Source organism: Mesoplodon bidens, assembly GCF_964165515.1.
Source record: "Mesoplodon bidens genome assembly, chromosome: X".
Lineage (NCBI taxonomy): Eukaryota > Metazoa > Chordata > Mammalia > Artiodactyla > Ziphiidae > Mesoplodon > Mesoplodon bidens.
Genome location: NC_138163.1, coordinates 126,572,618 through 126,599,743, shown reverse-complemented (window position 1 = coordinate 126,599,743; position 27,126 = coordinate 126,572,618). Strand labels below are relative to the sequence as shown.

At 40.0% G+C, this 27,126-nt stretch overlaps 1 protein-coding gene across 5 annotated transcripts in view; it reads left to right on the top strand.

The window, feature by feature from the left end:
* The window catches only part of REPS2 (RALBP1 associated Eps domain containing 2), a 241,568-nt gene that overhangs the window by 208,653 nt on the left and 5,789 nt on the right, over positions 1-27,126 (top strand). For all 5 annotated transcript variants that reach the window (XM_081223252.1, XM_081223250.1, XM_081223251.1 and 2 more), the window contains exon 17: positions 6,273-6,378. In XM_081223252.1, coding sequence (XP_081079378.1) covers positions 6,273-6,378 — 106 coding nt within the window. The remainder of the gene's footprint in view (positions 1-6,272; positions 6,379-27,126) is intronic.

Below are 27,126 nucleotides of genomic sequence, written 5' to 3'. Positions count from 1 at the left end.
AGGATGGATTTTGGGAAAATAGAATTGTTTGAACAGTTTAGAACTAGAGGATGTTGTGTGGCAATACTGTGACTGAATCTGTGCCAGCCTCTGTGGCCTTTGCTCTTCTCTGGAACCCCAGGAATTGTCCTGGGCCGCCCCAGGGCATTCCAAGGAGCTTGTGTGGCAGTGTCTGCTTGTCTATATGACGTACTCAGTGTGTCTGGGATTCTGTTTCCCTTCCCTCCTCATGTTTGGCAACACTGGAATATCTTTGGGGTTGATGATTGGCATCTCTAATGAAAACCTACCATTTCCAAGAAGAGAAGAGGCAGTATAAACTCACTTCTTAAAAGCTGTACTCAGAATTCCGTGGGAGAAATCAGGGCCCGGGGTGAAGGCTAAGAAGACTTTTCTCATCTAGAGACCCCAGTTTATATTCCTTCAAACATTGGTTCAGCTGCTTGAATATAAGCCAGGTAACAGTCACTCACATAACATAGAAATTAACTACTTTCTTATGTAAAAGTCTGAGTTGGTGAGTGGTCCAGAAGAGTACCTGCCCAGAACCCAGGTACCTTCTGTCGTCTTGTTTTAGATCCCTGTGAGGGTTACCTTTATCCATAGGGTCGGAGGTGGCTCACCTCTAACATGTTCTTGTTCCAGGTCCCAGGAAGGGGGAAGGAACAAATGGAGAGAAAACAGATTACTTTTAAGGGCATGACTCAGAAGTGGCATACATCACTTCTCTCGGATCCCTTTCACCCAGACTTAGGCATGTGGCCTCATCTACTTGCAAGGGAGACATGGAAATGCAACTAGTTTCTAGTTGCATGGCCACGTGCCTAGCTCAACCTGAGGAGATGCTACTGAAAACAGGAAGGCATGAGAATAGGATTGGAGGACAGTCTGCCACAGAACCTTCAGTGGATGAGCCTCACAGTACACAGTTCTAAACTGAGAGATCGCCTGACGTACAACAGCAGGCGAAATAAACACCTTGCTGTTACTCCCTTATCTTCCTCCTTGGAAACCAGGCCACTTAGAGCCCACCTTGGAACAGTGAGTAATGAAGTTAGGAGAACCTGGAGAGACAAACTCTAGAAGCAAGTCTTAAGAGGTGAGGCAAGTTAGACATCTTTACTGAACCCTTGAGAGGTTTTTGGGGCCGGCTCCTGTCTGTGTGTTACTTAGGGCTCATTTGGTTGTAAAACATAAGGAGCAACTTGAGCTAGCAAAACCCTGTTCATTATTATAAGAATACAGGGGTGACTCATGGAAACCAGGGGCAGGGTTGGGTTGGAAGAGAGGACTGTATACCTGTTGGCTCTCCTCCTGATTCTTCTCTGTTTTCTGTCATTTTTATCTGTGAAGACTTTTCAACCACCTTCAGCTCCAGATGTTACATTCTCACTGTGCAGGGCCCAGCCTAAACCAAACTCTTAACCAGGACCCATATATCCCTGGGAGAGAGAATCTGGTTAGCTTAGCACAGGCCAGCATCTGTTCAAGTGTGAAAACAGAGCTGAGCATTTCTTAAGACAAATAGGACTGTCTGCCTGGGGCCCATCCCTGTGGAGGGAGGGGGAAGGGGATGGAGACAGTTCCCAGAGGAGGGGAAACTGTTATAAGCTGGCACACTTAGCGTGGTATTTGTTTAAGTAGGGGCATCCAGTTCTGATCAACATGTATTTCCATAAAACTTTTGGACTTCCCTGGTGGTGCAGTGGTTAAGAATCCGCCTGCCAATGCAGGGGATACAGGTTCGAGACCTGGTCTGGGAAGATCCCACATGCCTCGGAGCAACTAAGCCCGTGTGCCGCAACTACTGAGCCTGCACTCTAGAGCCCGCGAGCCACAACTACTGAGCCCACGTGCCACAACTACTGAAGCCTGCGCTCCTAGAGCCCGTGCTGTGCAACAAGAGAAGCCACCGCAATGAGAAGCCCGCACGCCACAACGAAGAGTAGCTCCCCCTCGCTGCAACTAGAGAAAGCCCGCATGCAGCAGTGAAGACCCAACGCAGCCAAAAATAAAATATAAATAAATAAATTTATTTAAAAAAACAAACCTTTTTGTTTTGTAATAATTATAGATGATAGGAAATTCAAAAATAGTACAAAGAAGTCCTGTGTATCTTTCACCTAGTTTCTCTCAATGATTGCATTTAACCTAACTATAGTATAATATCAAAACTAGGAAATTGATGTTGGGACAGTGTATATGTATAGTTCTTTGCCATTTTATCATTTTATCATGTGTGTGTCTTGTAACCACCACTGTAATCAAGGCACAGGAGTCACCCTTACCCCATCTTCTTCTTTACTCCTTACCCGTGGTGATCATTGATCAGTTTCCCATCTCTATAACTTTGTCATTTTCTGAATGTTATATTCATAGAATCACACAGCATGTGACCTTCTGAGTTTGGCTTGTTTTCACTCGGCATAATGCCCTTGACATCTGTCCAAGTTGTTGTATAAATCAATACTGCTAAGCAGTATTCTATGCTATGGGTGTACCACAGTTTGTTTAGCCATTCATCTATTGAGAGACATTTTGTTTGTGTCTAGTTGTCGAGTATTACAGATAAAGCTGCTGTGAGCATCTGTGTACGGGTTCTTGTGTATACGTAAGTTTTCATTTCTCTGGGCTAAATGTCCAAAAGTGTGATTGTTGGGTTGTGTGCTAAGTGTATATTTAGTTTTTAAAGAAACTGCCAAGTTGTTTTCCAAAATGGCTGTACCATTTTATCTTCCCACCAGCACTGTATGAGGTTCAGTGTCTCCACATCCTCACCAGCATTTGGTATTGTCACTGTTTTTTAAATTTAGCTGTTCTAATACGTGTGTAGTGGTATCCCACTGTGGTATTAATTTGCATTTCCCTAGTGGCTAGAACATCTTTTCATGTGTGTATTTGCCATCATGTGTCCTCTTTGGTGACATGTCTCTTCATCTCCTTTACCCATTTTCTAATTGAAATGTTTTTTAATGTTGAGTTTTGAGAGTTCTTTATATATTCTAAATACAAATCAGTGTGGTTTGCAATGTTTTCTCTCAGTCTGGGGCTTGTTCTTTCATCCTCTTAAAAGTCTTTTGCAGAGCAAAAGTTTAAAAATTTTAAGGAAGTCCAACTTACTTATTTCTTTTCCTTTTATGGATTGTGCTTTTCTTGTCACCTCTAAAATCTCTTCACTAAGCTCTAGGTCCAGAAGATTTTTTCTCTTACGTTTTCTTCTAAAAGTTTTATAATTTTACACTTTACATTTAAGTTGGTGATCCATTTTGTGTTAAATTTTTTTTTTTAAATTATTTATTTATTTATTTTTGGCTGCATTGGGTCCTCGTTGCCGCGCGCGGGCTTTCTCTAGTTGCGGCGAGCGGGGGCTACTCTGCGTTGCGGTGAGCGGGCTTCTCGTTGCAGAGCACGGGTTCTAGGCGCGTGGGCTTCAGTAGTTGTGGCTCGCAGACTCTAGGGCGCAGGCTCAGTAGTTGTGGGGCACGGGCCTAGCTGCTCCACGGCATGTGGGATCCTCCCGGACCAGGGCTCAAACCCGTGTCCCCTACATTGGCAGGCGGATTCCCAACCACTGCGCCACCAGGGAAGCCCCACTGTGTTAATTTTTATATAAGGTGTGAGATTTGGGTCAAGGTTCATTTTTTGGCCTATGGATATTGAATTGCTTCAGCACTTTTGTTGAAAAGGCTGTTCTTTCTCCATTGACTTGCTTTTGCACGTCTGTCAAAAATAAGTTGGTTGTACTAGTGTGAGTCTATTTCTGGGTTCTTTATTCTGTTCCATTGATCTATGTGTCTTTCCCTCTGCCAATACCACACAAGATAGTAACGAAGATTAGTATCTTCACTACTTCACCACTTGATACTATAGCTATATGTCTTCTGTTTTTCCCACTTATAATTATTTTTCAAAATTGTTTAGCTATTCTGATTCCTTTGAGTTTCCATTTGATTTTAGAATAATTTTGTCTTGAGCTACAAAAATCCTACTGGGATTTCTATAGGAATTATGTTAAACCTTTATGTCAATCTGGGGAGAGTTGACATCTTTTACTATGTTGAGTTTTCCAATCCATGAACATTTATTTCTCTATTTATTTAGATCTTATTTTATTTTTTTCATCAGTGTTGTATAGTTCTCAGCATGTAAATTACGTATATGTTGTGATATATCTAAGAATTTCAGCTTGAGTCGTTATAAATGAAGTTGTATTTTTGATTTTGATTTTCAGGTGTTCATTGTTAGTATATCAAAATACTATTGATTTTTGTAGATTAATCTATCTTGCAAATTCACTTCTGTCCTTACGGAAATCACTTGTTAATTCTAGGAGTCTTTTTATAGATTCCTTGGAATTTTCTACATGGACCATCGTGTCATCTGCAAATAGGGACAGTTTCGTTTCTTTCTTTTCAATATGTGTACCTTTTGTTTCCTTTTCTTGTATAATTGGGCTGGCTAGGACTTCCAGCACTATGTTGAAAATAGTGATGAGAGTAGAAATTTTTGCCTTGTTCCTAAGCTTAGGGGGAACCATTCAGTTTTTCATTAAGTATGATGTTAGCTATAGTTTTTTTGGTAGAGGTTCTTTATCAAGTTGAGGAAGTTCACCTCTATTAATAGCTTTCTGAGAGTTTTTATTATAAATTGGTGTTGCGTTTTATCAGGTGCTTTTTCTACATTAGTTGATATGATCATGTGATTTTTTTTCTTTCACCTGTTAAGATGGTGAATTATATTGATTGTTTTTTGAGTATTGAATCAGTCTTGTATCCCTGGAATAAACTCCTCTTGGTCATGATATATAATTCTTTTTTATATTGCTGAATTCTGTTTGCTAATATTTTATTAAAGATTTTACATCTGTATTCAGGAGGGATATTGTGTCTAATTTTCTGTCTTGTTAGGCTGCCCCTTTCCAAGTCCTTTGGCTAGAGAGAGCAGAATTTTGGGGAGGCTTTATATTGTCTGCTCTCATTGGCATTGATGGGATGCATGAAGTGAAAAAGAAAACCCAGGGAATTCGTGGCCATTCTTTCCCTGGGTACTGAGTTTCCTAGCTGGTTTGCCTTCTTCACTCCACTTCACTTCACTTTGCAGAGTCATCTTATATTATTCTGTATATTATGTCCAGGGTTTTAACTGTATTTAGTGGAAGGAATAGAGAGAAGTGTGCCTACTCCGTCTCATCCTGAAACCAGAAATCCAATCTATATCTTGTAAAAAATAGATTTTGAAGCGTCTTCCCTGCCTATTTATGGGTAAAAAAAATTAATCTTTCAACTTGTTGGGGAGGGAGCATGCCTTCTACAGGTGAGCAGAGTGGCTAGCATAGTGTATATTCATAGTGAACAGTCACCAGATCTCTCTAGTGGTCACAGTGCATTCTCGTTCAGTCGCTCTGGCCTAGAACCCTTCTCCCAGTGATTACAAATATGTTTGTTTTTCTAGGGGAACCTAGATTGCCCTTTTGCTCTGAGGATTCAGTATTTCTTGCTGTGGGATATAAGGATGTAGGTTCTACAACCACATTGACAGTTTTGAGGGGGAAAGAGGGTGTTAAGAAAAATTAGGGCCAGACAGGCAGTGTAAGCAGAGACTGTAATGGGCCGGGTGGGATGTGTGGTCCCCTTAGTTATACCTGTTCTGTGAATTTACTCTTGACTTAATTTGGAAAGACTGGTATTAAAACATTTTTGTGTTTTTCTCAAGTGCCACAGAATGTATGTTGGTGTATGCACATGCACACACGTGCTCACACACATACACACTCAGGCATTCATGCCAAATAATAAAGAAATAAAAGGGAGGTATGTAGGCTGGCTACGTTAATGTAGGATTTTTAGCTAAAGGGAATATTCTTCTGTTCTTTTCCTTCACACTTGTCCACGGGGCCACTTGCAGTTCCTTTAAACACCGTTAATGATTGCACAAAAAGGGCATTTCAGTTAATGTCATTTGTCAGGAAGAAATAGTTATTAAAATGTCTTTGGATAAATGGAACGAAGAGTGTTTGAAAAGGCCCAATTCACAGCTTTTCTTCAAGTTATAAAATGGAAATTACTTCAGGTGTAAATAATTCATGCCAACAAATTTGTTTCCTTTGGTGTGTGCCTGCCTGCCTGCCTGTGTGAATATCTGATTTTATTTTTGGAGCCCTGTGACATTAGCCCCTTGTTAGTTTAGCACTTACTGTGAATCGGAGAGTTCTGACCCACAAGGATCCAGATCTCTAGGTTCTATTTCAGTGAACTGTTTGTACTTTTTTGTAGACAGTCTTCCAAACAGAAGAAGGCTATTCAAACTGCTATCCGCAAAAATAAAGAGGCAAATGCAGTGCTGGCCCGGTTGAACAGTGAACTCCAGCAGCAGCTCAAGGTAAGGAGCTTCCTGAATTTGGATTACCAGGCTTTGTGTCTGTCTGTTGTGTTTTGTTTTGACAAACATTGGCTGAGCATCTGGTTCCATTCCTGTTGGTAAGACTTGCTCTTTGCTCTCAAACTCCTTTTGGAAGGCAGAGTTGCTGTATTTAAGTTTCATGGGTTGGTTCTTGTATGCTTAGAGGAAGACTCGTAGCTTTAATACGCAGGCTGCATATTGTGTGCTAGTTAAAAAGACAGAGAAGCTATTACAAAGGCTCTTTGGAGCATTCTTTATTATCCAAGCCTTCTGGGTAAACCCCTCATTTGTTTAGATCCTCCATGAATGATGCTATACGTATTTCAATGGAAGAGGGTGGCCCTGATCCTCTCGAAGGCTAACTCCTGCCCTGGGATCTTGGAAATGGTTCCATATCAGCTTCTCAAGGTCATTACCCCATCCTCATCGGCTGTTTCTCTTCACCATTGATCTCCCCTATATTAGTTTCCCAGGGTTGTCCTAACAAAGCGCTACAAACTTGGTGGCTTAAAATACTAGCAACTTATTCTCTCCCAGCTCTGGAGGCTAGAAGTCTGAATCACGGTGTCAGCAGAGCTATGCTATCTCTGAAGGCTCTAGGGGGGAATTCTTCCTTTCTTCTTCCGGTTTCTGGTGGTGGCTGGCAGTCCTTGGCTGGTAGATGCATCACTCCAGTTTCTGCCTCTGCTGTCACATGGCGTTTTCTCTGTGTCTCTCTGTGTCTGTGTCCGAATTCCTCTTTTTATCATGCCCTCTTTTTATAAGGATACCAGTCATTGGGTTAGGGCTCACCCTAATCTAGCACAGTCTCATTTCTAACTAGATTATATCCACAAAGAGCCTATTTCCATAGAAGGTCACATTTACAGGTACGGGGGGTTGGGAGTTAAACATATATTTTCGGGGCAGCCACGACACCCCCTGATTCTCTACTGGATCATTGCCACCCACACATAAACATGCTCTGGTGTTCAGTGTAGTGACACAACATTCTCCCTCAGCTGCTGCCCCGTCTCTCTGGTCTCCTTTTCACAGCCAAGTGTCTTAAGAGTTGTTTTCATTTATTGTCTCTCATTTCTCACCAACAGTTTTCTCTCCCTCCGCTTCGTTGTGGCTTTCATTCTCCTCCACTTACACCCCTCTTACAGCCAAATTCCTTGGGCCTGTTTTAACATTATTTGGATTTTCAGAAAAATCTATGCCATTGACCATTGACCATTCCTTCCTCTGAAATGTCTTTTCTAACTGGTTTCTGGGATATCATACTTTCCTTGTCCTTCTACTTCACTGGTGATTCCTCTTTAGCAACCTCTGCTGTCCCTTCCTTTTTTATTTTCTCTTTCGTTACTACCCCGCTTCACCCTAATTTTTTTTTTTTTTTGGCTGTGCCATGTGGCTTGTGGGATCTCAGTTCCCAGATCAGGGATTGAACCCAGGCCATGACAGTCAAAGCCCGGAATCCTAACCACTAGGCCACCAGGGAGCTCCCCCTAATATTTTATTATGAACATTTTCAAGCATACTAGAAAGTTGAAAGAATCATACAGTGAATATTTTCATAGCCACCACTTCAGTTCTACCATTCACATCTCATCATACTTGTTTTATCACATGTTTTTCTATCCCTCTCATCTATCCTTCAGTCCATCTTATTTTTAACATGTTTTCAAGTAAATTGCAGACATCTGTATGCATCCCCTAAATATTTTAACATGCATGTCATTAACTAGAGTTCAGTATTTTTACAAGTTTTTCTCATGTTGTAAATTTTACATACAATGAGTGTACAAATCTTAAGTGTACACTTGCTGACTTTTTAACAAACGCATCTACTTATGGATCTCAACCCCCTATCAAAGATATAGCACATTACCATCTCCCCAGAAAGCTCCCTCATGCTCCTTCCCAGTTAATTTCTGCCCCACTCACATAGAGGTAACCACTCTTCTAAACTTCTTAGACCATACTGTTGCCTATTCTGTAACTTTATGTAAATGGTGTCCTCTGACATGTACTTTTATGGAAAGCTTCTTTCACTTAGTATTATGTTTTTGAGATTCATTTTCATCGTTGTATGTCTCAGTAATCTGTTACTTTTTATTGCTGAGTGGTATTCTATTGAGTGAATATGCTGCAATTTGGTTATCAATTTTCCTATTAGTGGACACCAGAAATGGTTCTAGTTTTTGCTGTTTTGAATAAAACTACATTCTTGGATAAGTCTTTGTGTGGGAATATGTTCTCATTTCTCTTGGGTAAATTTCTAGGATTAGGATTAGTAGGTAATATGGTGATTGTGTGTGATTAGTTTTAATAGAAACTGCTAGAGCTTTTCCCAAAGTGGTTGTAGCGTTTAGTACTCCCACCGCTACTGTGCGAGACTTCTGGTTGTTCCTTATCCTCGCCAACACTTGGTGTTATTGTTTTAATTTTTAGCAAGTCCTGTGGTGAGATAGTTTTTATTTTACATCTCCTTAGCGCTTTTCTATGTGATTATTTACTTTTCATATATTTTATTTTATGAAGTGTCTTTTCTAAATATTTGGCCATTTAAGCCTTTTTCGTGGAGTTGTAGGTAGATGCTTTTTTTTTTTTTTTTTTGCGGTATGCGGGCCTCTCACTGCTGTGGCCTCTCCCGTTGTGGAGCACAGGCTCCGGACGCGCAGGCTCAGCGGCCATGACTCAGGCTCAGTGGCCATGGCTCAGGCTCAGTGGCAAAGCCGCTCCGCGGCATGTGGGATCTTCCCGGACCGGGGTGCGAACCTGTGTCCTCTGCATTGGCAGGCAGACGCTCAACCACTGCGCCACCAGGGAAGCCCGGTAGATGCTTTTTATATATCTTGGTTACCAGTCCTTTGTCAAGGTATATATTTTATGAATGTTTTCTTCTAGTCTTTGTTTTGCCTATTAATTTTTTTAACTGAATCTTTTCATGAACAGAACTTTTTAATTTTGATAAAGTCTGATTTATCATTTTTTCCTCTTATGGTTTATTAACTTTCTTCCTATATAGGGAAACTTTGCCTACATCTGAATTATGAAGATATTCTCCTATGTTTTCTTCTAAAGACTTTATTGTTATAACTTTTACATTTAGATCTATAATAACATTTGTTTTTTTAACCTACTTTATTGAGATACGATTGTACATACCTCAGTAAAGCTGTACATATTTAATGTATGCAACATGATGAGTTTGGAGATAATTATACATCCATGAGTCTGTCACAGTTTATGCCATAAAACTGCCCATCACCTCTAAAAATTCCCTCTCACCCTCATTATTATTATTTATTTTTATTGAAGTATTGTTGCTATAGTTGCTGTACAATATTATGTAAGTTATAGGTGTACAGTGTATTGATTCATGATTTTTAAAGGTTATACTCCATTTATAGTCATTATAAAATATTGGCTATATTCCCTGTGTTGTACAATATATCCCTGTAGCTTATTTTATACCTATTAATTTGTACCTCTTAATCTCCTACCCCTATAATGCCCCTTTCCCCTTTTCTCTCCCCACTGGTAACCATTAGTTTGTTCTTTATATCTGTGAGTCTACTTCCTTTTTGTTATATTCACAAGTTTGTTGACTTTTTTTTAGATTCCACATATAAGTGAGATCATACAGTATTTGTCTTTCTCTGTCTGACTTATTTCACTTAGCATAATGCCCCAAGTCCATCCATGTTGCTGCAAATGGCAAAATTTCATTCTGTTTTATCACTCACATAATTATCATTTCTTTTATGTGGTGAGAACATTTAAGATTTACTTTCTTAGCAATTTTTAAGTATGTAATACAGTATTGTTAACTATAGTCACCATGCTATACATTAGATCCCCAGAACTTATTCATCTTATGATTAGAAGTATGTACCCTTGCCCAACATCTCCCCATTTCCTGCACGCCCCTCCCCCCAGCCTCTGGCAACCACCATTTTACTCTGTTTCTATGAATTTGGCCTTTTTTAGATTGCACGTATAAGTGATATCACATGGTATTTGCCTTTCTCTGTGTGACTTATTTCACTTAGCATAGTGCCCACAATGTCTATCCATGTCACAAATGGCAGAATTTCCTTCTTTCTTACAGCTGAATAATACCCTATTGTATGTATGTACCACATCTTCTTTATCCATTTGTCTGTAGATGGAAACTTAAGTTGTTTCCATATCTTAGCTATTGTATCAATGCATAATGCTGCAGTGAACATGGGAGTACACATATCCCTTTGAGGTCCTGATTTCATTTCCTTTGGATACTCAAAAGCGGGATTGGTAGATTATATGATGGTTCTTTTTTTTTTTAATTTTGAGAAACGTCCATACTATTTTCTGTAGTTGCTGGATCAATTTACATTCCAACCAACATTGCACAAGCATTTCCTTTTCTCCACATCCTTGCCAACACTTATATCTTATCTTTTTGATGATAGCCATTCTAACAGGTGTGAGGTGATATCTCACTGTGGTTTTGACTTGCATTTCCCTGATGATTAGTGATGTTGAGTACATTTTCATGTAGCTGTTGGCCATTTGTTTTAGAATGTTGTGTTTCCATTTTTATTTGTTTCAAGATATTTCTTTGATTCCCCTTTTGACTTCTTCTTTGACTCATTGGTTGTTCAGGAGTGTTTTGTTTAATTTCCACATATTTCTGAATTTTCTAGTTTTCTTCCTGTTACTGATTTCTAGTTTAATAACTTTGCAGTTGCAAAAGGTACTTGGTATGATTTTGATATTCTTAAGTCTTCTAAGACTTATCTTGTAACCTATCATATGATATATCCTTGAGAGTATTTCATGTGTGCTTGAGAAGAATATGTATTCTGCTTCTGTTGGCTGGAATGTTCTGTATATGTCTGTTAGGTCCATTTGATATAAAGTATAGTTCAAGTCCAACATTTCCTTGTTGATTTTCTGTCTGGATGATATACCCACAGTTGAAAGTAAGGTATTGAAGTCCCCTACTATTATTGTATTGTTGTCTATTTCTTCCTTCAGATCTTTTAGTATTTGATTAATATATTTAGGTGCTCTGATGTTGCCTGCATGTATATTTATGGTTGTTATATTTTCTTTATGAATTAATCCCTTTAACATTACATAATGACATTCTTTGTCTCTTGTTATAGTTTTTGGCCTAAAGTCTATTTTGTCTGGTAAAAGAATAGCTACCCCGTTCTCTTTTGGTATCTACTTGCATGGAATATCTTTTTCATCCCTTCATTCTTTCTTATGTGTGACTGTAAAACTGAAATGAGTCTCCTGTAGGCAGCATATAGTTTAGTCTTGTTTTTTAAATCCATCCAGCTGTTCTATGCCTTTGGATTGGAGAATTTAATTCACTTACATTTAAAGTGAATGTTGATAGGTAAGGATTTACGAATACCATGTTACTATTTTCTGGCTATTTTGTAGTTCTCTTGTTCTTTTCTTCCTCTCTTACTGCCTGCCTTTGTGAATTGATGATTTTCCATAATGGTATGCTTTGATTGTCTTCTCTTTATCTTTTGTGAATCTACTCTAGGTTTTTGTATTTGCTTTGTTGTTATCATGAGGCTTACATAAAATATCTTGTAGATATAACAGTCTATTATATGCTGATAACAACTTAACTTGGACTGTGTATAAAAACTCTATCCTTTTACTTCCCCCTTTTTGTTTTTGATATCATCATTTACTTCTTTCCATATTTTGTATTCATTAACAAGTTATTGTAGCTATAGTTATTTTTAATATTCTTTTCCTTTAACCTTTATACTAGATTTAAGTGGTTAACGCACTACCATATTACAGTATTAGAGTATCCTGAATTTGACTATATACTTAACTTTACCCCAATATATTGTATGTTTTCATGTCACTAATTAGTGTCCTTTCATTTAGCTTGAAGAACTCCTTTCTACATTTCTTCTAAGGCATGTCTAGTGGTGATGAACTCCCTCAGCTTCTGTTTGCCTGGGAAAGTCTTTACCTCTCCTTCATTTCTGAAGGATAACTTGGCTGAATAGCATATTCTTTTTTTTTTTTTTTTGCAGTACGCGGGCCTCTCACTGCTGTGGCCTCTCCCGCTGCGGAGCACAGGCCCCGGATGCGCAGGCTCAGCGGCCATGGCTCACGGGCCCAGCTGCTCCGTGGCATGCGGGATCCTCCCGGACTGGGGCACGAACCCGCGTCCCCTGCATCGGCAGGCGGACTCCCAACCACTGCGCCACCAGGGAAGCCCCTGAATAGCATATTCTTGATTGGCAGTTTTTTTCTTTTTCTTAGCACTTTGGATTATCATCCCACTCTCTCAAAAGGTGCCTGCTGAGAAATCCACTGATAGCCTTATGAGAGGTCCCTTTTAAGTTACAAGCTTCTTTTCTATTGCTGCTTTTAAGATTTTTCTCTTTGTCTTTGATTTTTGACAAATTTATTATAATGAGTCTTAAAGAGGAACTCTTTTTTTAAAAAATAAATTTATTTATTATTTTATTTATTTATTTTTGGCTGCATTGGGTCTTTGTTGCTGCGCGGGCTTTCTCTAGTTTTGGCGAGCAGAGGCTACTCTTCGTTGCAGTGCCCACGGGCTTCTCATTGTGGTGGCTTCTCTTGTTGTGGGACACGGGCTCTAGAGCACAGGCTCAGTAGTTGTGGCGCACAGGCTTCGCTGCTCTGCGGCATGTGGGATCTTCCCAGACCAGGGCTCGAACCTGTGTCCCCTGCATTGGCAGGCGGATTCTTAGCCACTGTGCCACCAGGAAAGCCCAAGAGGAACTCTTAAGTTGAGTTTGTTTAATGATCTGTGAGCTTCATGAACTTGGATATCCATATGTCTCCCGAGATTCGGGAAGTTCTCAGCCTTTATTTCTTCAAATAAGCTTTCTGCCCTCTTCTCTCTCTCTTCAACTTCAGGAACTCATAATTCACAAACTGTTTCTTTTGATGACATCCCATAGATCACGTACCTTTCTTCATTCTTTTAAATTCTTTTTTCTTTGTTCTTCTCTGACTGGATAGTTTCAAAATCCCTGTCTTCTATCTTAGATTCTTTCTTCTGCTTGATCCATTCAGATGTCGATGTTCTGTATTATATTTTTAATTGCATTCATTGCATTCTTCAGCTCCAGAATTTCTGTATAGTTCTTTTTTATGATTTCTATCTCTTTGTTAAACTTCTCATTTTATTTGTGTAGTGTAGTTTTCCTGAATTAATTGACTTCTCTTTCTGTGTTTTCCTGCAGCACATTGAGTTTCCTTAAAATAGCCATTTAAAATTCTTTATTGGGAAAATCATAGATATCCATGTCTTTGGGATTGGTTACTGGAAGATTATTTTAATTCTTTGGTGGCATCATGTTTCCTTGAAGTTTTGTGTTGCTGTCTTTACATTTGAAGTAGCAGTCACCTTGTCCAATCTTTACTAACTGCCTTCAGGAGAGAAATACTTTCTATCAGCCCTATTAGAGATTCTGAGAAGTTCTCAGATCTTCTATGGGTACACTTGCTCAACATTTCTTGTTCCTTCTTGTGGCAGAATTCTTAAGCTTGTATGCCTTATTCTGATCCTGCACAACACCAGGCCAACTGCTAACAGCCTCCCTTTTGTTTCCCAAAGATGGCACTACAGCTCAAATTTGTGGTCTCTCATGGTCCACAGATTTGGGCCAGCAAGGCTTTCTGTATGTGCTCAGTCAGTCATGCTGCTGTCATCAGGAATGTGAACAGGAGGCTTGCCACAAGTTGGTGGTGTGTGTAAGTCCCATGGAGTGCTGAGAGTGCCCCATGGCCAGTTGGAGGATCCCCAGGGGCTTATGGGTGGGCTTCTTGATGGAGTCCCGGGACACATTTAGTAAGATCCATGTTCCTTTAATCCTCTTTTGAGAGTCCTGTTTGCCACTCTCCAGCCTCTTCCCCCTCCCCACCCCCCAGTCATGCAGTTCACAATTCAGTGCTCTGGATGGGGCGAGACAGGAATGAGCCTCTTTGACAGTGTCCCACACAGCCAGGGAAACTGGGTGCTCACGCATGCACTCTTCCTTCACCCATGAGAGAAATCATAGGCCAAGATCTTTTTTAGTCCTAAGCTGTGCTGCTTTGTGAGAAGGTGATGTGAGTAGTCAAACAATTCTTCTTACCCTCCCCAGTGCATCTAGACTTGTATTATTTTACTCTAGCATTGTGCTGGAACTTCTCTGGTTGAAACTTGAACTTCCACAAAGGCTGTTTCATCTGTAGGTGATTTTCTAAAACAGTGTTTTCCAGGGTCTCCTGGACTGTGGCCGAGAGGGGCTAGAGCTGCTTCATGGGCCCCTGCTGGGTCCAGAGCCGGAACTGAGGTCTATGTGCCTATTACCCGATGCGTGGCTAGATGAGACTCCTCCTGGGTCCCTTGGTGTATGGTGCTGGATCCCTTGGTGTATGGTGCTGGATCCCAAAGCTCCCAAAAAGGCACTTTGTCTGTGAATAGAGGCCAAATTGTTATTGGCAGGGGGATATGGACGAAGGATGTCTTACTCAGCCGTGCTGCTGACATCACCCCTGGTAGTTCTATTTTTAATTTTTTAAATGAACTTCCATAGTGTTTTCCACAGTGGCTGCACCAATATCTATGATACTTTTTTTTTTTTTTTTTTTTTTGCGGTACCCAGGCTTCTCACTGTTGTGGCCTCTCCCGTTGCGGAGCACAGGCTCCGGACGCGCAGGCTCAGCGGCCATGGCTCACGGGCCAAGCCACTCCGCAGCATGTGGGATCATCCCGGACCTTGGCACGAACCTGTGTCCCCTGCATCGACAGGCGGACTCTCAACCACTGCACCACCAGGGAAGCCCTATGATACATTTTGAATTAAGTTTTATATATGCTGTGAGATTAGGGTCAAGGTTCATTTTTTTCCATACCAGTATCTCATTAATCTAGAACCATTTGAAGAAAAGGGTTTCTTTTCCTCCTTGGATTACTCTGGTGCCTTTGTCAAAAATCTAATGACTATATAAGTGTGATTTATTTATGGGTTCTTATTCCATTCTATTAACCTATTTGTTGATCTTTTTTTAACATCTTTATTGGAGTATAATTGCTTTACAATAGTGTGTCAGTTTCTGCTTTATAACAAAGTTAATCAGCTGTACATATACATATATCCCCATATCTCCTCCCTCTTGTGTCTCCCTCCCTCCCACCCTCCCTATCCCACCCCTCTAGGTGGTCACAAAGCCCCGAGCTGATCTCCCTGTGCTATGCAGCTGCTTCCCACTAGCTATCTATTTTACAGTTGGTAGTATATATAAGTCCATGGCACTCTCTCAGTTCACCTCAGCTTACCCTTCCCCCTCCCCACATCCTCAAGTCCATTCTCTAAGTCTGAGTCTTTATTCCTGTCCTGCCACTAGGATCTTCAGAACCATTTTGGGATTTTTTAGATTTTATATATATGTGTTAGCAGACGGTATTTACTTTTCTCTTTCTGACTTACTTCACTCTGTATGACAGTCTCTCCGTCCATCCACTTCACTACAACTAACTCAATTTGGTTTCTTATTATGGCTGAGTACTATTCCATTGTATACATGTGCCACATCTTCTTTATCCATTCATCTGTTGATGGACACTTAGGTTGCTTCCATGTCCTGACTACTGTAAATAGAGTTGCAATGAACATTGTGGTACATGACTCCTTTTGAATTATGCTTTTCTCAGGGTATATGCCCAGTAGTGGGATTGCTGGGTTGCATGGTAGTTCTATTTTTAGTTTTATAAGGAACCTCCGTACTGTTCTCCATAGTGGCTGTGTCAATTTACATTCCCACCAACAGTGCAAGAGGGTTCCCTTTTCTACACACCCTCTCCAGCATTTATTGTTTGTAGATTTTTTGAAGATGGCCATTCTAACTGGTGTGAGGTGATACCTCATTGTAGTTTTGATTTACGTTTCTCTAATGATTAGTGATGTTGAGCATCCTTTCATGTGTTTGTTGGCAATCTGTATATCTTCTTTGGAGAAATGTCTATTTAGGTCTTCTGCCCATTTTTGGATTGAGTTGTTTTTTTCATATTGAGCTGCATGAGCTGCTTGTAAATTTTGGAGATTAATCCTTTGTCAGTTGCTTCATTTGCAAATATTTTCTCCCATTCTGAGGGTTGCCTTTTCCTCTTGTTTATGGTTTCCTTTGCTGTGCAAAAGCTTTGAAGTTTCATTAGGTCCCATTTGTTTATTTTTGTCTTTATTTCCATTTCTCTAGGAGGTGAGTCAAAAAGGACCTTGCTGTGATTTATGTCATGGAGTGTTCTGCCTATGTTTTCCTCTAAGAGTTTGATAGTGTCTGGCCTTACATTTAGGTCTTTAATCCATTTTGAGTTTATTTTTGTGTATGGTGTTAGGAAGTGTTCTAATTTCATTCTTCTACATGTAGCTGTTCAGTTTTCCCAGCACCACTTATTGAAGAGGCTGTCTTTTCTCCATTGTGTATTCTTGCCTCCTTTATCAAAGGTAAGGTGACCATATGGGCGTGGGTTTATCTCTGGGCTTTCTGTCCTGTTCCATTGATCTGTGTTTCTGTTTTTGTGCCAGTACCCTACTGTCTTGATTACTGTAGCTTTGTTGTATAGTCTGAAGTCCGGGAGCCTGATTCCTCCAGCTCCGTTTTTCTTTCTCAAGACTGCTTTGGCTATTCGGGGTCTTTTGTTTCCATACAAATTGTGAAATTTTTTGTTCTAGTTCTGTGGAAAATGCCACTGGTAGTTTGATAGGGACTGCATTGAATCTGTAGATTGCTTTAGGTAGTAGAGTCATTTTCACAATGTTGATTCTTCCCATCCGAGAACATGGTATATCTCTCCATCTCTTTGTGTCGTCTTTAATGTCTTTTCATCAGTGTCTTACAGTTTTCTGCATACAGGTCTTTTGTGTCCTTAGGTAGGTTTATTCCTAGGTATTTTATTCTTTTTGTTGCACTGGTAAAGGGGAGTGTTTCCTTAATTTCTCTTTCAGATTTTTCATCATTAGTGTATAGGAATGAAAGAGATTTCTGTGTATTAATTTTGTATCCTGGGACTTTAACAGATTGATTGATTAGCTCTAGTAGTTTTCTGGTAGCATCTTTAGGATTCTTTATGTGTAAGTGTCATGCCATCTGCAAACACTGACAGTTTTACTTCTTCTTTTCCGATTTGGATTCCTTTTATTTCTTTTTCTTCTCTGATTGCTGTAGCTAAAACTTCCAAAACTACGTTGAATAATAGTGGTGACAGTGGGCAACCTTGTCTTGTTCCTGATCTTAGAGGAAATGGTTTCAGTTTTTCACCATTGAGAACGATGTTGGCTGTGGGTTTGTCATATATGGCCTTTATTATGTTGAGGTAAGTTCCCTCTATGCCTACTTTCTGGAGGGTTTTTATCATAAATGGGTGTTGAATTTTGTCAGAAGTTTTTCTGGCATCTATTCAGATTATCATATGGTTTTTATCCTTCAATTTGTTAATACGGTGTATCACATAGATTGATTTGTGTATATTGAAGAATCCTTGCATTCCTGGGATAAACCCCACTTGATCATGGTGTATGATCCTTTTAATGTTCTTTTGGATTCTGTTTGCTAGTATTTTGTTGAGGATTTTTGCATCTATGTTCATCAGTGATATTGGCCTGTAGTTTTCTTGCATTGTGACATCTTGTCTGGTTTTGGTATCAGGGTGATGGTGGCCTCATAGAGTGAGTTTGGGAGTGTTCCTCCCTCTGCTATACTTTGGAAGAGTTTGAGAAGGGTAGGTGTGAGCTCTTTTCTAAATGTTTGATAGAATTCGCCTGTGAAGCCATCTGGTCCTCGGCTTTTGTTTGCTGGAAGAGTTTTAATCACAGTTTCAACTTCAGTGCTTGTGATTGGTCTGTTTATATTTTCTATTTCTTCCTGGTTCAGTCTCCAAAGGTTGTGCTTTTCTAAGAATTTGTCCATTTCTTCCAGGTTGTCCATTTTATTGGCATAGAGGTGCTTGTAGTAGTCTCTTAGGATGCTTTGTATTTCTGCGGTGTCTGTTGTAACTTCTCCTTTTTCATTTCTAATTTTATTGTTTGAGTCCTCTGCTTCTTTTTCTTGATGAGTCTGGCTAATAGTTTATCAATTTTGTTTATCTTTTCAAAGAACCAGCTTTTACTTTTTTTGATCTTTGCAATTGTTTTCTTTATTTCTGATTTATTTATTTCTGCTCTGATCTTTATGATTTCTTTCCTTCTACTAACTTTGGGTTTTGTTTGTTCTTCTTTTTCTAGTTCTTTTAGGTGTAAAGTTAGATTGTTTATTTGAGATGTTTGTTGTTTCTTGAGGTAGGATTGTATTGCTATAAAGTTCCCTCTTAGAGCTGCATCCCATAGGTTTTGGATCATCGTGTTTCAACCGTCATTGGTCTCTAGGTATTTTTTGATTTCCTCTTTGCTTTCTTCAGTGATCTCTTAGTTATTTAGCAGTGTATTGTTTAGCCTCCATGTGTTTGTATTTTTTACAGATTTATTCCCGTAATTGATATCTAGTCTCGTAGTGTTGTGGTCAGAAAAGATACTTGATAGGATTTCAATTTTCTTAAATTTACCAAGGCTTGATTTGTGACCCACGATATGATCTGTCCTAGAGAATGTTCCATGAGCAGTTGAGAAGAAAGTGTATTCTGTTGTTTTTGGATGGACTGTCCTATAAACATCAATTAAGTCCATCTTGTTTAATGTATCATTTAAAACTTGTGTTGCCGTGTTTATTTTCATTTTGGATGATCTGTCCATTGGTGAAAGTGGGGTGTTAAAGTCCCCTACTGTGATTGTGTTACTGTTGATTTCCCCTTTTATGGCTGTTAGCATTTGCTTTATATATTGAGGTGCTCCTATGCTGGGTGCATGAGTATTTACAATTGTTATATCTTCTTCTTGGATTGATCCCTTGCTCATTAAGTAATGTCCTTCTTTGTGTCTTGTAATATTCTTTATTTTAAAGTCCGTTTTGTCTGATACAAGTATTGCTACTCCAGTTTTCTTTTGATTTCTATTTGCATGGAATATCTTTTTCCGTCCCCTCACTTTCAGTCTGTATGTGTCCCTAGGTGTGAAGTGGGTCTCTTGTAGACAACATATATACAGGTCTTGTTTTTGTATCCATTGAGCCAGTCTATGTCTTTTCGTTGGAGCATTGAACCCATTTACATTTAAGGTAATTATTGGTATGTATGTTCCTATTACCATTTTCTTAATTGTTTTGGGTTTGTTACTGTAGGTGTTTTCCTTCTCTTGTGTTTCCTGCCTAGAGAAGTTCCTTTAGCATTTGTTGTAAAGCTGGTTTGGTGGTGCTGAATTCTCTTAGCTTTTGCTTGTCTGTAAAGGTTTTAATTTCTCCATGGAATCTGAATGAGATCCTTGCTGGGTAGAGTAATCTTGGTTGTAGGTTTTTCCCTTTCATCACTTTAAATATGTCCTCCACTCCCTTCTGGCTTGCAGAGTTTCTGCTGAAAGATCAGCTGTTAACCTTATGGGGATTCCCTTGTATGTTATTTGTTGTTTTTCCCTTGCTGCTTTTATTATTTTTTCTATGTATTTAATTTTTGATAGTTTGATTAATATGTGTCTTGGTGTGTTTCTCCTTGGGTTTATCCTGTATGGGGCTCTCTGTGCTTCCTGGACTTGATTAACTATTTCCTTTCCCATCTTAGGGAAGTTTTCAACTATAATCTCTTCAAATATTTTCTCAGTCCCTTTCTTTTTCTCTTCGTCTTCTGGGACCCCTGTAATTCGAATGTTGGTGCGTTTAATGTTGTCCCAGAGGTCTCTGAGAGTGTCCTCAATTCTTTTCATTCTTGTTTCTTTATTCTCCTCTTTGGTAGTTATTTCCACTATTTTTTTTTTTTTTTTTTTTTTTTTTTTTTTGCGGTAGGCGGGCCTCTCACTGTTGTGGCCTCTCCCCTTGCAGAGCACAGGCTCCGGACGCGCAGGCTCAGCAGCCATGGCTCACGGGCCTAGCCGCTCTGCGGCATGTGGGATCTTCCCGGACCGGGGCACGAACCCGTGTCCCCTGCATCGGCAGGCGGACTCTCAACCACTGCGCCACCAGGGAAGCCCTATTTCCACTATTTTATGTTCTAGGTCACTTCTCCGTTCTTCTGCCTCAGTTATTCTGCTATTGATTCCTTCTAGAGAATTTTTAATTCCATTTATTGTGTTGGTCATCATTGTTTGTTTGCTCTTTAGTTCTTCTAGGTCCTTGTTAAACGTTTCTTGTATTTTCTCCATTCTGTTTCTAAGATTTTGGATCATCTTTACTCTCATTACTCTGAGTTCTTTTTCGGGTAAACTGCCTATTTCCTGTTCATTCATTTGGTCTGCTGGGTTTTTACCTTTCTCCTTCATCTGCTGTGTGTTTCTCTGTCTTCTCATTTTGATTAACTTACTGTATTTGGGGTCTCCTTTTTGCAGGCTGTAGATTTGTAGTTCCTGTTGTTTTTGGTGTCTGCCCCCTGTGGCTAAGGTTGGTTCAGTGGGTTGTGTAGGCTTCCTGGTGGAGGCGACTAGTGCCTGTGTTGTGGTGGATGAGGCTGGATCTTTTCTTTCTGGTGGGCAGGACCACATCGGTCGTGTGTTTTGGGGCGTCTGTGACCTTTCTATGATTTTAGGCAGCCTCTCTGCTAATGGGTGGGTTTGTGTTCCTCTCTTGCTAGTTGTTTGGCATAGGGTGTCCAACACTGTAGCTTGCTGGTCGTTGAGTGGAGCTGTGTCTTAGCATTGAGATGGAGATCTCTGGGAGAGCTTTTGCTGTTTGATATTACGTGGAGCTGGGAGGTCTCTGGTGGACCAGTGTCCTGAACTCGGCTCTCCCACCTCAGAGGCACAGGCCTGACACCTGGCCGGAGCACCAAGCCCCTATCAGCCACACAGCCTTTGCTTTCTTCTGCCAGTTTTCCCCAGGATCCTGCAGGCTCTGGAGCGAGTGGGATGTCGCAGCTGGTCTTATCCTGGCCACCAGAAGCTCATGAAGAGGTGGAAAAATAGTTTGCCATCTTCTTTTTTTAGTGAGCGCTTGGCCGAGAACCCTTTTTTTCCTAGGGCACCTTGTAAATGGAAAAGCTTATCCGGGTTAAAAGTTCTTGCTGTGGCTGCTGTAATTCACGATTATCTTGCATAAGGTTAACCCGCTTTTCGGCCTTAAAACAAAATTTATTCACCTGATGCCTCACACTGGGCCCAGTCCAGCTTCAGTCTGGCCCCTATTTGTTGATCTTTATATTGGTACTACACGGTCTTGATTTCTGTAAGTGTTGAAATCAGGTAGTATAAATTTTTGAAGATTCTCTCTCTAATTGTTCAGATTTTAGAAAACACTCCTCTCAGTGGTTCTGAGTGTGTAAGTATTACATGTCTTTTGTTAAATTTGTTCCCATTTTTTTGGTGGCACTATTGCAAATTGAATTGTTCCTTAAAATTTCATTTTCTAATTGAGTTTATGAAGGCCACAGAATATAAGGTCATAGAGAAGGCAGTTATATTCCTATATACAAGCAATGAACAACTGATCACAGAAATTTGAAAAACAATAACATTCATAATAGCTCGCCCCCTCCCCCAAATGAAATACTTAAGTATAAATTCATCGTAAAACACAGGATCTGTATACTGAAAACTACAAACTGGTGTTAAAAGAAATCCAAGAAGACCTAAATAAAGGGAGAGACATATGCTGTTTGTGGATTGAAAGGCTCAACATAGTAGTGATACTATTTTTCTCCAAAGTGATCTATAGATTCATTGCAACCAATCAGAATCCCAACAGGATGTTTTGTAGATATAGACCAGCCTATCCTGTAATTTATATGTAAGGGCCAAGGAACTAGAACAGCTAAAGCAAATTTGGAAAAGAAGAACAAAGGTAGAGGAATCACTTTTAGTATCAAGCTTCAGTAATCAAGACAGTGTGGGATTGATGATAGATCAGTGGAGAGGGATCAGGAGTCCTGAAGTAGACCACATGAATATAGGCATTTGATCTTTGACAAAGGTACAAAATCAATTCATTGAGGAAAGGATGGTCTTTTCAAGAAATTGTTTTGTAACAGTTGGTCATCCATCTGTAAAAAAATGAACCTTGATCGAAGACCTCACTCCTGATACAAAGATTAACTTGAAATGGATCATAGATGCAAATGTAGAACATAAAGGTATAAAACCTGTAGAAGAAGACGTAGAAAAAAGTTATTGTGACCTGGGGTTGGAAATGATGCCAAAAGCATAATCTATAACAAAAAATCAATAAATTGGACTTTATCAAAATTGAAACTTTTACTCTGCTAAAAACACTGTCAAGAGAATTAAGAGACAAGCTACAGACTAGGAGAGAATATTTGCAACCCACGTATTTGACAAAGGACTAGTGTCCAGATTATATAAAGAAGTCAGTAATAAGAACTCTCAAAGTTCAACCAACTCAATTTAAAAATGGGCAAAGGACGTGAACAGACACTTCACCATAGAGGATATAAGGATGGCAAGTAAACATGTGAGAAGATATTCAGCATTGTTAGCCATTAGGCAAATGCAAGTTGAAACCATGATCACAGACCAGTATACACAGTGATAGAATTGCTAAAACAGAAAATCGTGACAACATCAAGTGCTGGCAACTGGAACCCTCGTGAATTGGTGGTGGGAATGCCAAATGATACCCCACTCTGAGTAACTGTTTGGCATTTTCTTATGAAGTTATATATACATTTAACCTTGTGACCCAGCAGTTCCACTCCTGGGTATCTACCTTAGTGAAGTGAAAAATTTATGTTCACTCAAAAATCTGTACACAAATGTTCATAGAAGTTTTATATGATAGTGGAAACGTGAAAAAAACTCAAATGTCCTTCAAAGGAAGAATGGATAAATGGAGTACGATGAAATAGTACTCATCAGGCAAAAGGAATGATACACGCAGCAATTTGAATGAAACTCAAAGGTGTTATGCTGCGTGAGACAAGCCAGTGTCAAAATGTTATGTACTGCATGACTCCTTTTATTTGACATTCTTGAAAAGGCAAAACTATAGTGCTGGAAAACAGACCACTGGTTGTCAAGGGTTATGCATGAGGTGAAGGTTTGTATATCAGTGAGTAGTACCAGGGAGCTTTTTGGTTGTTGGAACTGTATTGTACCCTCTTTGTGGTGGTAGTTTCACAAATCTATATGTGTTAACATTTGTAGAACTGTACAATAAAAGAAAAAAGTCAATTTTACCATATGATAATAAAAAAAATTTTGTAAAATGTCACACTTCATTCTGTTTTTTGGATCTTTGTATGTGACCTCATTTTTGTTTTGCATTTTGCTTTTGCCTCCCCCTGCCCCCACCTTTGCTTTGGCGTAGGTCACTATTATCCATTGGTCTCTATATTTGGTAGGCCCTTTTAATTGGAAAGCCCATATTCCTCAGTTCTGGGAGTTTTCTTGATTTTTATTGACCTCCCTCCCCCCATTTTCTCTGTTCTCCCTTCCTGATATTTTTCAGACACTGGACTTCTTAGTTTGGTTTTCTAATTTTTCTTTTCTAGTTTCTTTCTTTTCTCTTCTTCCTTTTGTCTATATGTGGAGACATACTTATTTTTAAACTCTAAATCTCCTGTGTTTAATAACCAAGAGTTCATTTTTTTTGTTGTTCTCTGATCCTTTTCAATGGCATCCTATTCTTGTTTCATTGTTGTAGTATCTTCTCTTAATGCTAGTTTTTCTTCTTCCTCAATACTTGCTTTTTTTGTTGTTGTATATACTTCTAATTAGATACTTTCCTTCAATAGCTGATGGTCCTTCTCTGCTTATATTTAGGAGGAGGATGAGAATGCATATTGCAAGTTCATAGCCTGTTGTGGGGCTTGTCAACTTTGAGCTTCATTCTCCCCCAGTTTGCCTGAGCTATAGAGTTGCGGAACACCCAAAGACAGTGTCATTTGCTGTTTCCTCTTGGTCTGGTTGGAGTCCTCAGGGAGGAGACTCTTGTGGTCTCCTGCATGGAGGGAAGACCTGGTTCATTGGAGGAGAGGGCTCTGGTTCTCAGCATTCAGGGCATTCATTTAATCCCCCTATTTCCAGTCCAATTTCTAGTCCTTAATTGCATCTCTGTATTGCTAATCCAGAGGCCATCTGTTTTACCTTTCAAAGAAATAAATCTTCAGTGTTCTACCATAGTGGCAGGAAGGATTCGGGGATCTAATTACTTCTGACGCAGACTTTGAAGCAAAACTTATTTAAGCCAATCGTCTTCCCCTCTTTCACTCCCACTTTCATAGGTATCTGGTGCTGCCAATTTGAGTCTTTCAGGGAGTCTTATATGTAAAATCAGATTGGTTCTTGTTTTATCCCCATGCTTAGCTTGCAGTTCACCTTTCTTTACTTGATCTGTAGAAGTGAAAAAGTTCTAGGCCTAGTGAACAGAAGTCTGAAGAATCATCAAGCAGAGCTCTAGTCATGGCTTCTCAGTCAGTTCCCAGACTAAGTCAGTTTACAGGTACAGAACCCTTGAATAAAGGCGCCTCTGAGTCACCTTTAGGAAGGACCCTACTCTGCAGCCAGAAGTTTATATTGTTAATCTTTCTCCCAGCCTTTCCCAAAGTGTGTGACTGTGCAGTGGGGAAAAGGGACTCATCAGATTTAGGGGGGATTACTGGACACAGGCTCTGAACTGATACTTATTCCAGGAGACCCAAAACATCACTATGATCCACCAGTTAGAGTAGGAGCTTATGGAGGTCAGGTGATCAGTGGAGTTGTAGCTCAGGTCCTTGTCACAGTGGGTTCAGTTTATCCCCGAATCCACCCTGTGGTTATTTTCTCCAGTTCCATGATGCGTAATTGGAAGAGACGTATTCAGCACGTAGGAGAATCCCCACATTTATTTTTCTTGGATTTGCTAATTCATTCAGCATTCATCGGTTTGCCTTCCAGCTTACCAGTTTTATTGTTATCACCTCTTCCCTTTGGTCTTTCCTGTCCTTGTGTGTCTATGACCATGCACACTCCCCCCTCCCAGTTAAAGAAATTGTTTTAGTAGAGTTGCAGTAGGGAATGAGTTTGGTACGTATGTTCAGTTCTGTCTTTTCCTGCAGCCTCCATCTATTGTGTTGGCCAAAAAGTTTGGGTTTTTCTGAAAGATGCTGTGGAAAAACAGAACGAACTTTTTGGCCAACCCAATATATTATTTTGCTGCGTGATGTTACATAATCCTACGGCTTTGAAGGCCATGCAACCTCATAAGTTTATGCCTCAAGCCCTACTTCTCTTTCTTCTAAGCTCTAGACATGTATTTACAATGGCTTATTCAACTTTTCTCCTAATATATCTGATACACATCTCAGATGCTTCATTCCCAACCCTCTCCTTGAAATGCCCATTTCTCATCCAATCTTCTTGTTCTCAATTAATACCACACTACCAGCCGCCCACTTGCTCAATCTCAAATTCCTTTCCTTCTTTCCTATATCACCTTCATCAACATCTCCTGTTAGTTCTAGATTTAAATTATGTCCAGAATCCATCTCCTTCTCTCTATCTTTATGGCTGCTACGTGATCTAAGCCATTTTCATTTCTCACCTGGTTCCATGTAGTAACCTCCCAACTGCTCCCTACTTCCACTCTTGTCCTGCTACAATCCACTGTCTACGCAGTAGCCAGCGTGAAAATTCTGAATTCTAAGTTAGGCCGAATGCCTTTCCTGATTCAAAGTCCTCGTTGCAGTACACTTTGAATGGCACCCTCACTCCTTATTCTGTCCACAAGGTACCTGCCTAACTCTGACTTTAGCTCCTGCCAAGGTCTTCATTGTCCCCTCTGCTCTGGTCACACAGGCCTTTTGGTTCATCAAACACACCAAGCTTGTTTCCTCCTTTGGGGCCTTAGCGGTTGCCGTTTTATCTCCCTGAATATCCTTTGCCTATATCTTCGTGTGGCTCACCTCTCACTTCATTCAAGTCTCTACTCAGTGGCATCTGCTTTGAGAAGCCTTCCTGGACCACCCTCTCCACCTTTCTCCCAGGTCCCCCACATTACTCTCTATTACATCATCTTATTTATTTCCTTCTGAAAGTATCTTGGGTTTTTTTTGTTGTTTTTTTTTTTCTTCTGACTTTCTTGTCTTTCTGTAGCCATTTGAGTATGAGCCCTGTGAGGGCATTGGTTTGATCTATCTTGTTCCTTGGTGGTATCATCACACCCAGAGCAGAATCGGGCCCATAGTAGATAGATACTCAAAGACTGTTGGATGGTAGGTAGGAGGGTGGGTGAATAAATGTTTGTTGAGTTCCACACTACTATTAGCATGTTGTTTCTTCTGGGATGTCTCAGAATTGAGCCTTTATACAGAATTCTTTCCCACCTTGACTGATGCTACTTCAGAGTGCCTTTACGTGTCCCCATCTCTCCCTGCCAGTAGGTCTGTTTTAGGGCTCAAACTTTGAATTCCCAAATAGCAGATTGTGGATCCTGTTTTCTACCTTTAGCCAAGAAGTCACACCTTCAGCCATATTTTATGCAGGAGCCTGGATGACACTTTGGTGGAAGCACGACCAGTGCCCTTTCTCATCCCTCAGTCCTGATCCAGTATGGCGCTGGAGTGGAAACAGGAGATTGCAACTAGAGATGTAGTCCTGATGGCTCGCCTCTCAGTATTAGGAGTCTGCTTTTGCTTTTCTGCTCCCTTCCAATCAGTTTTTAATTTTTAACATCATTCTGTGCCAG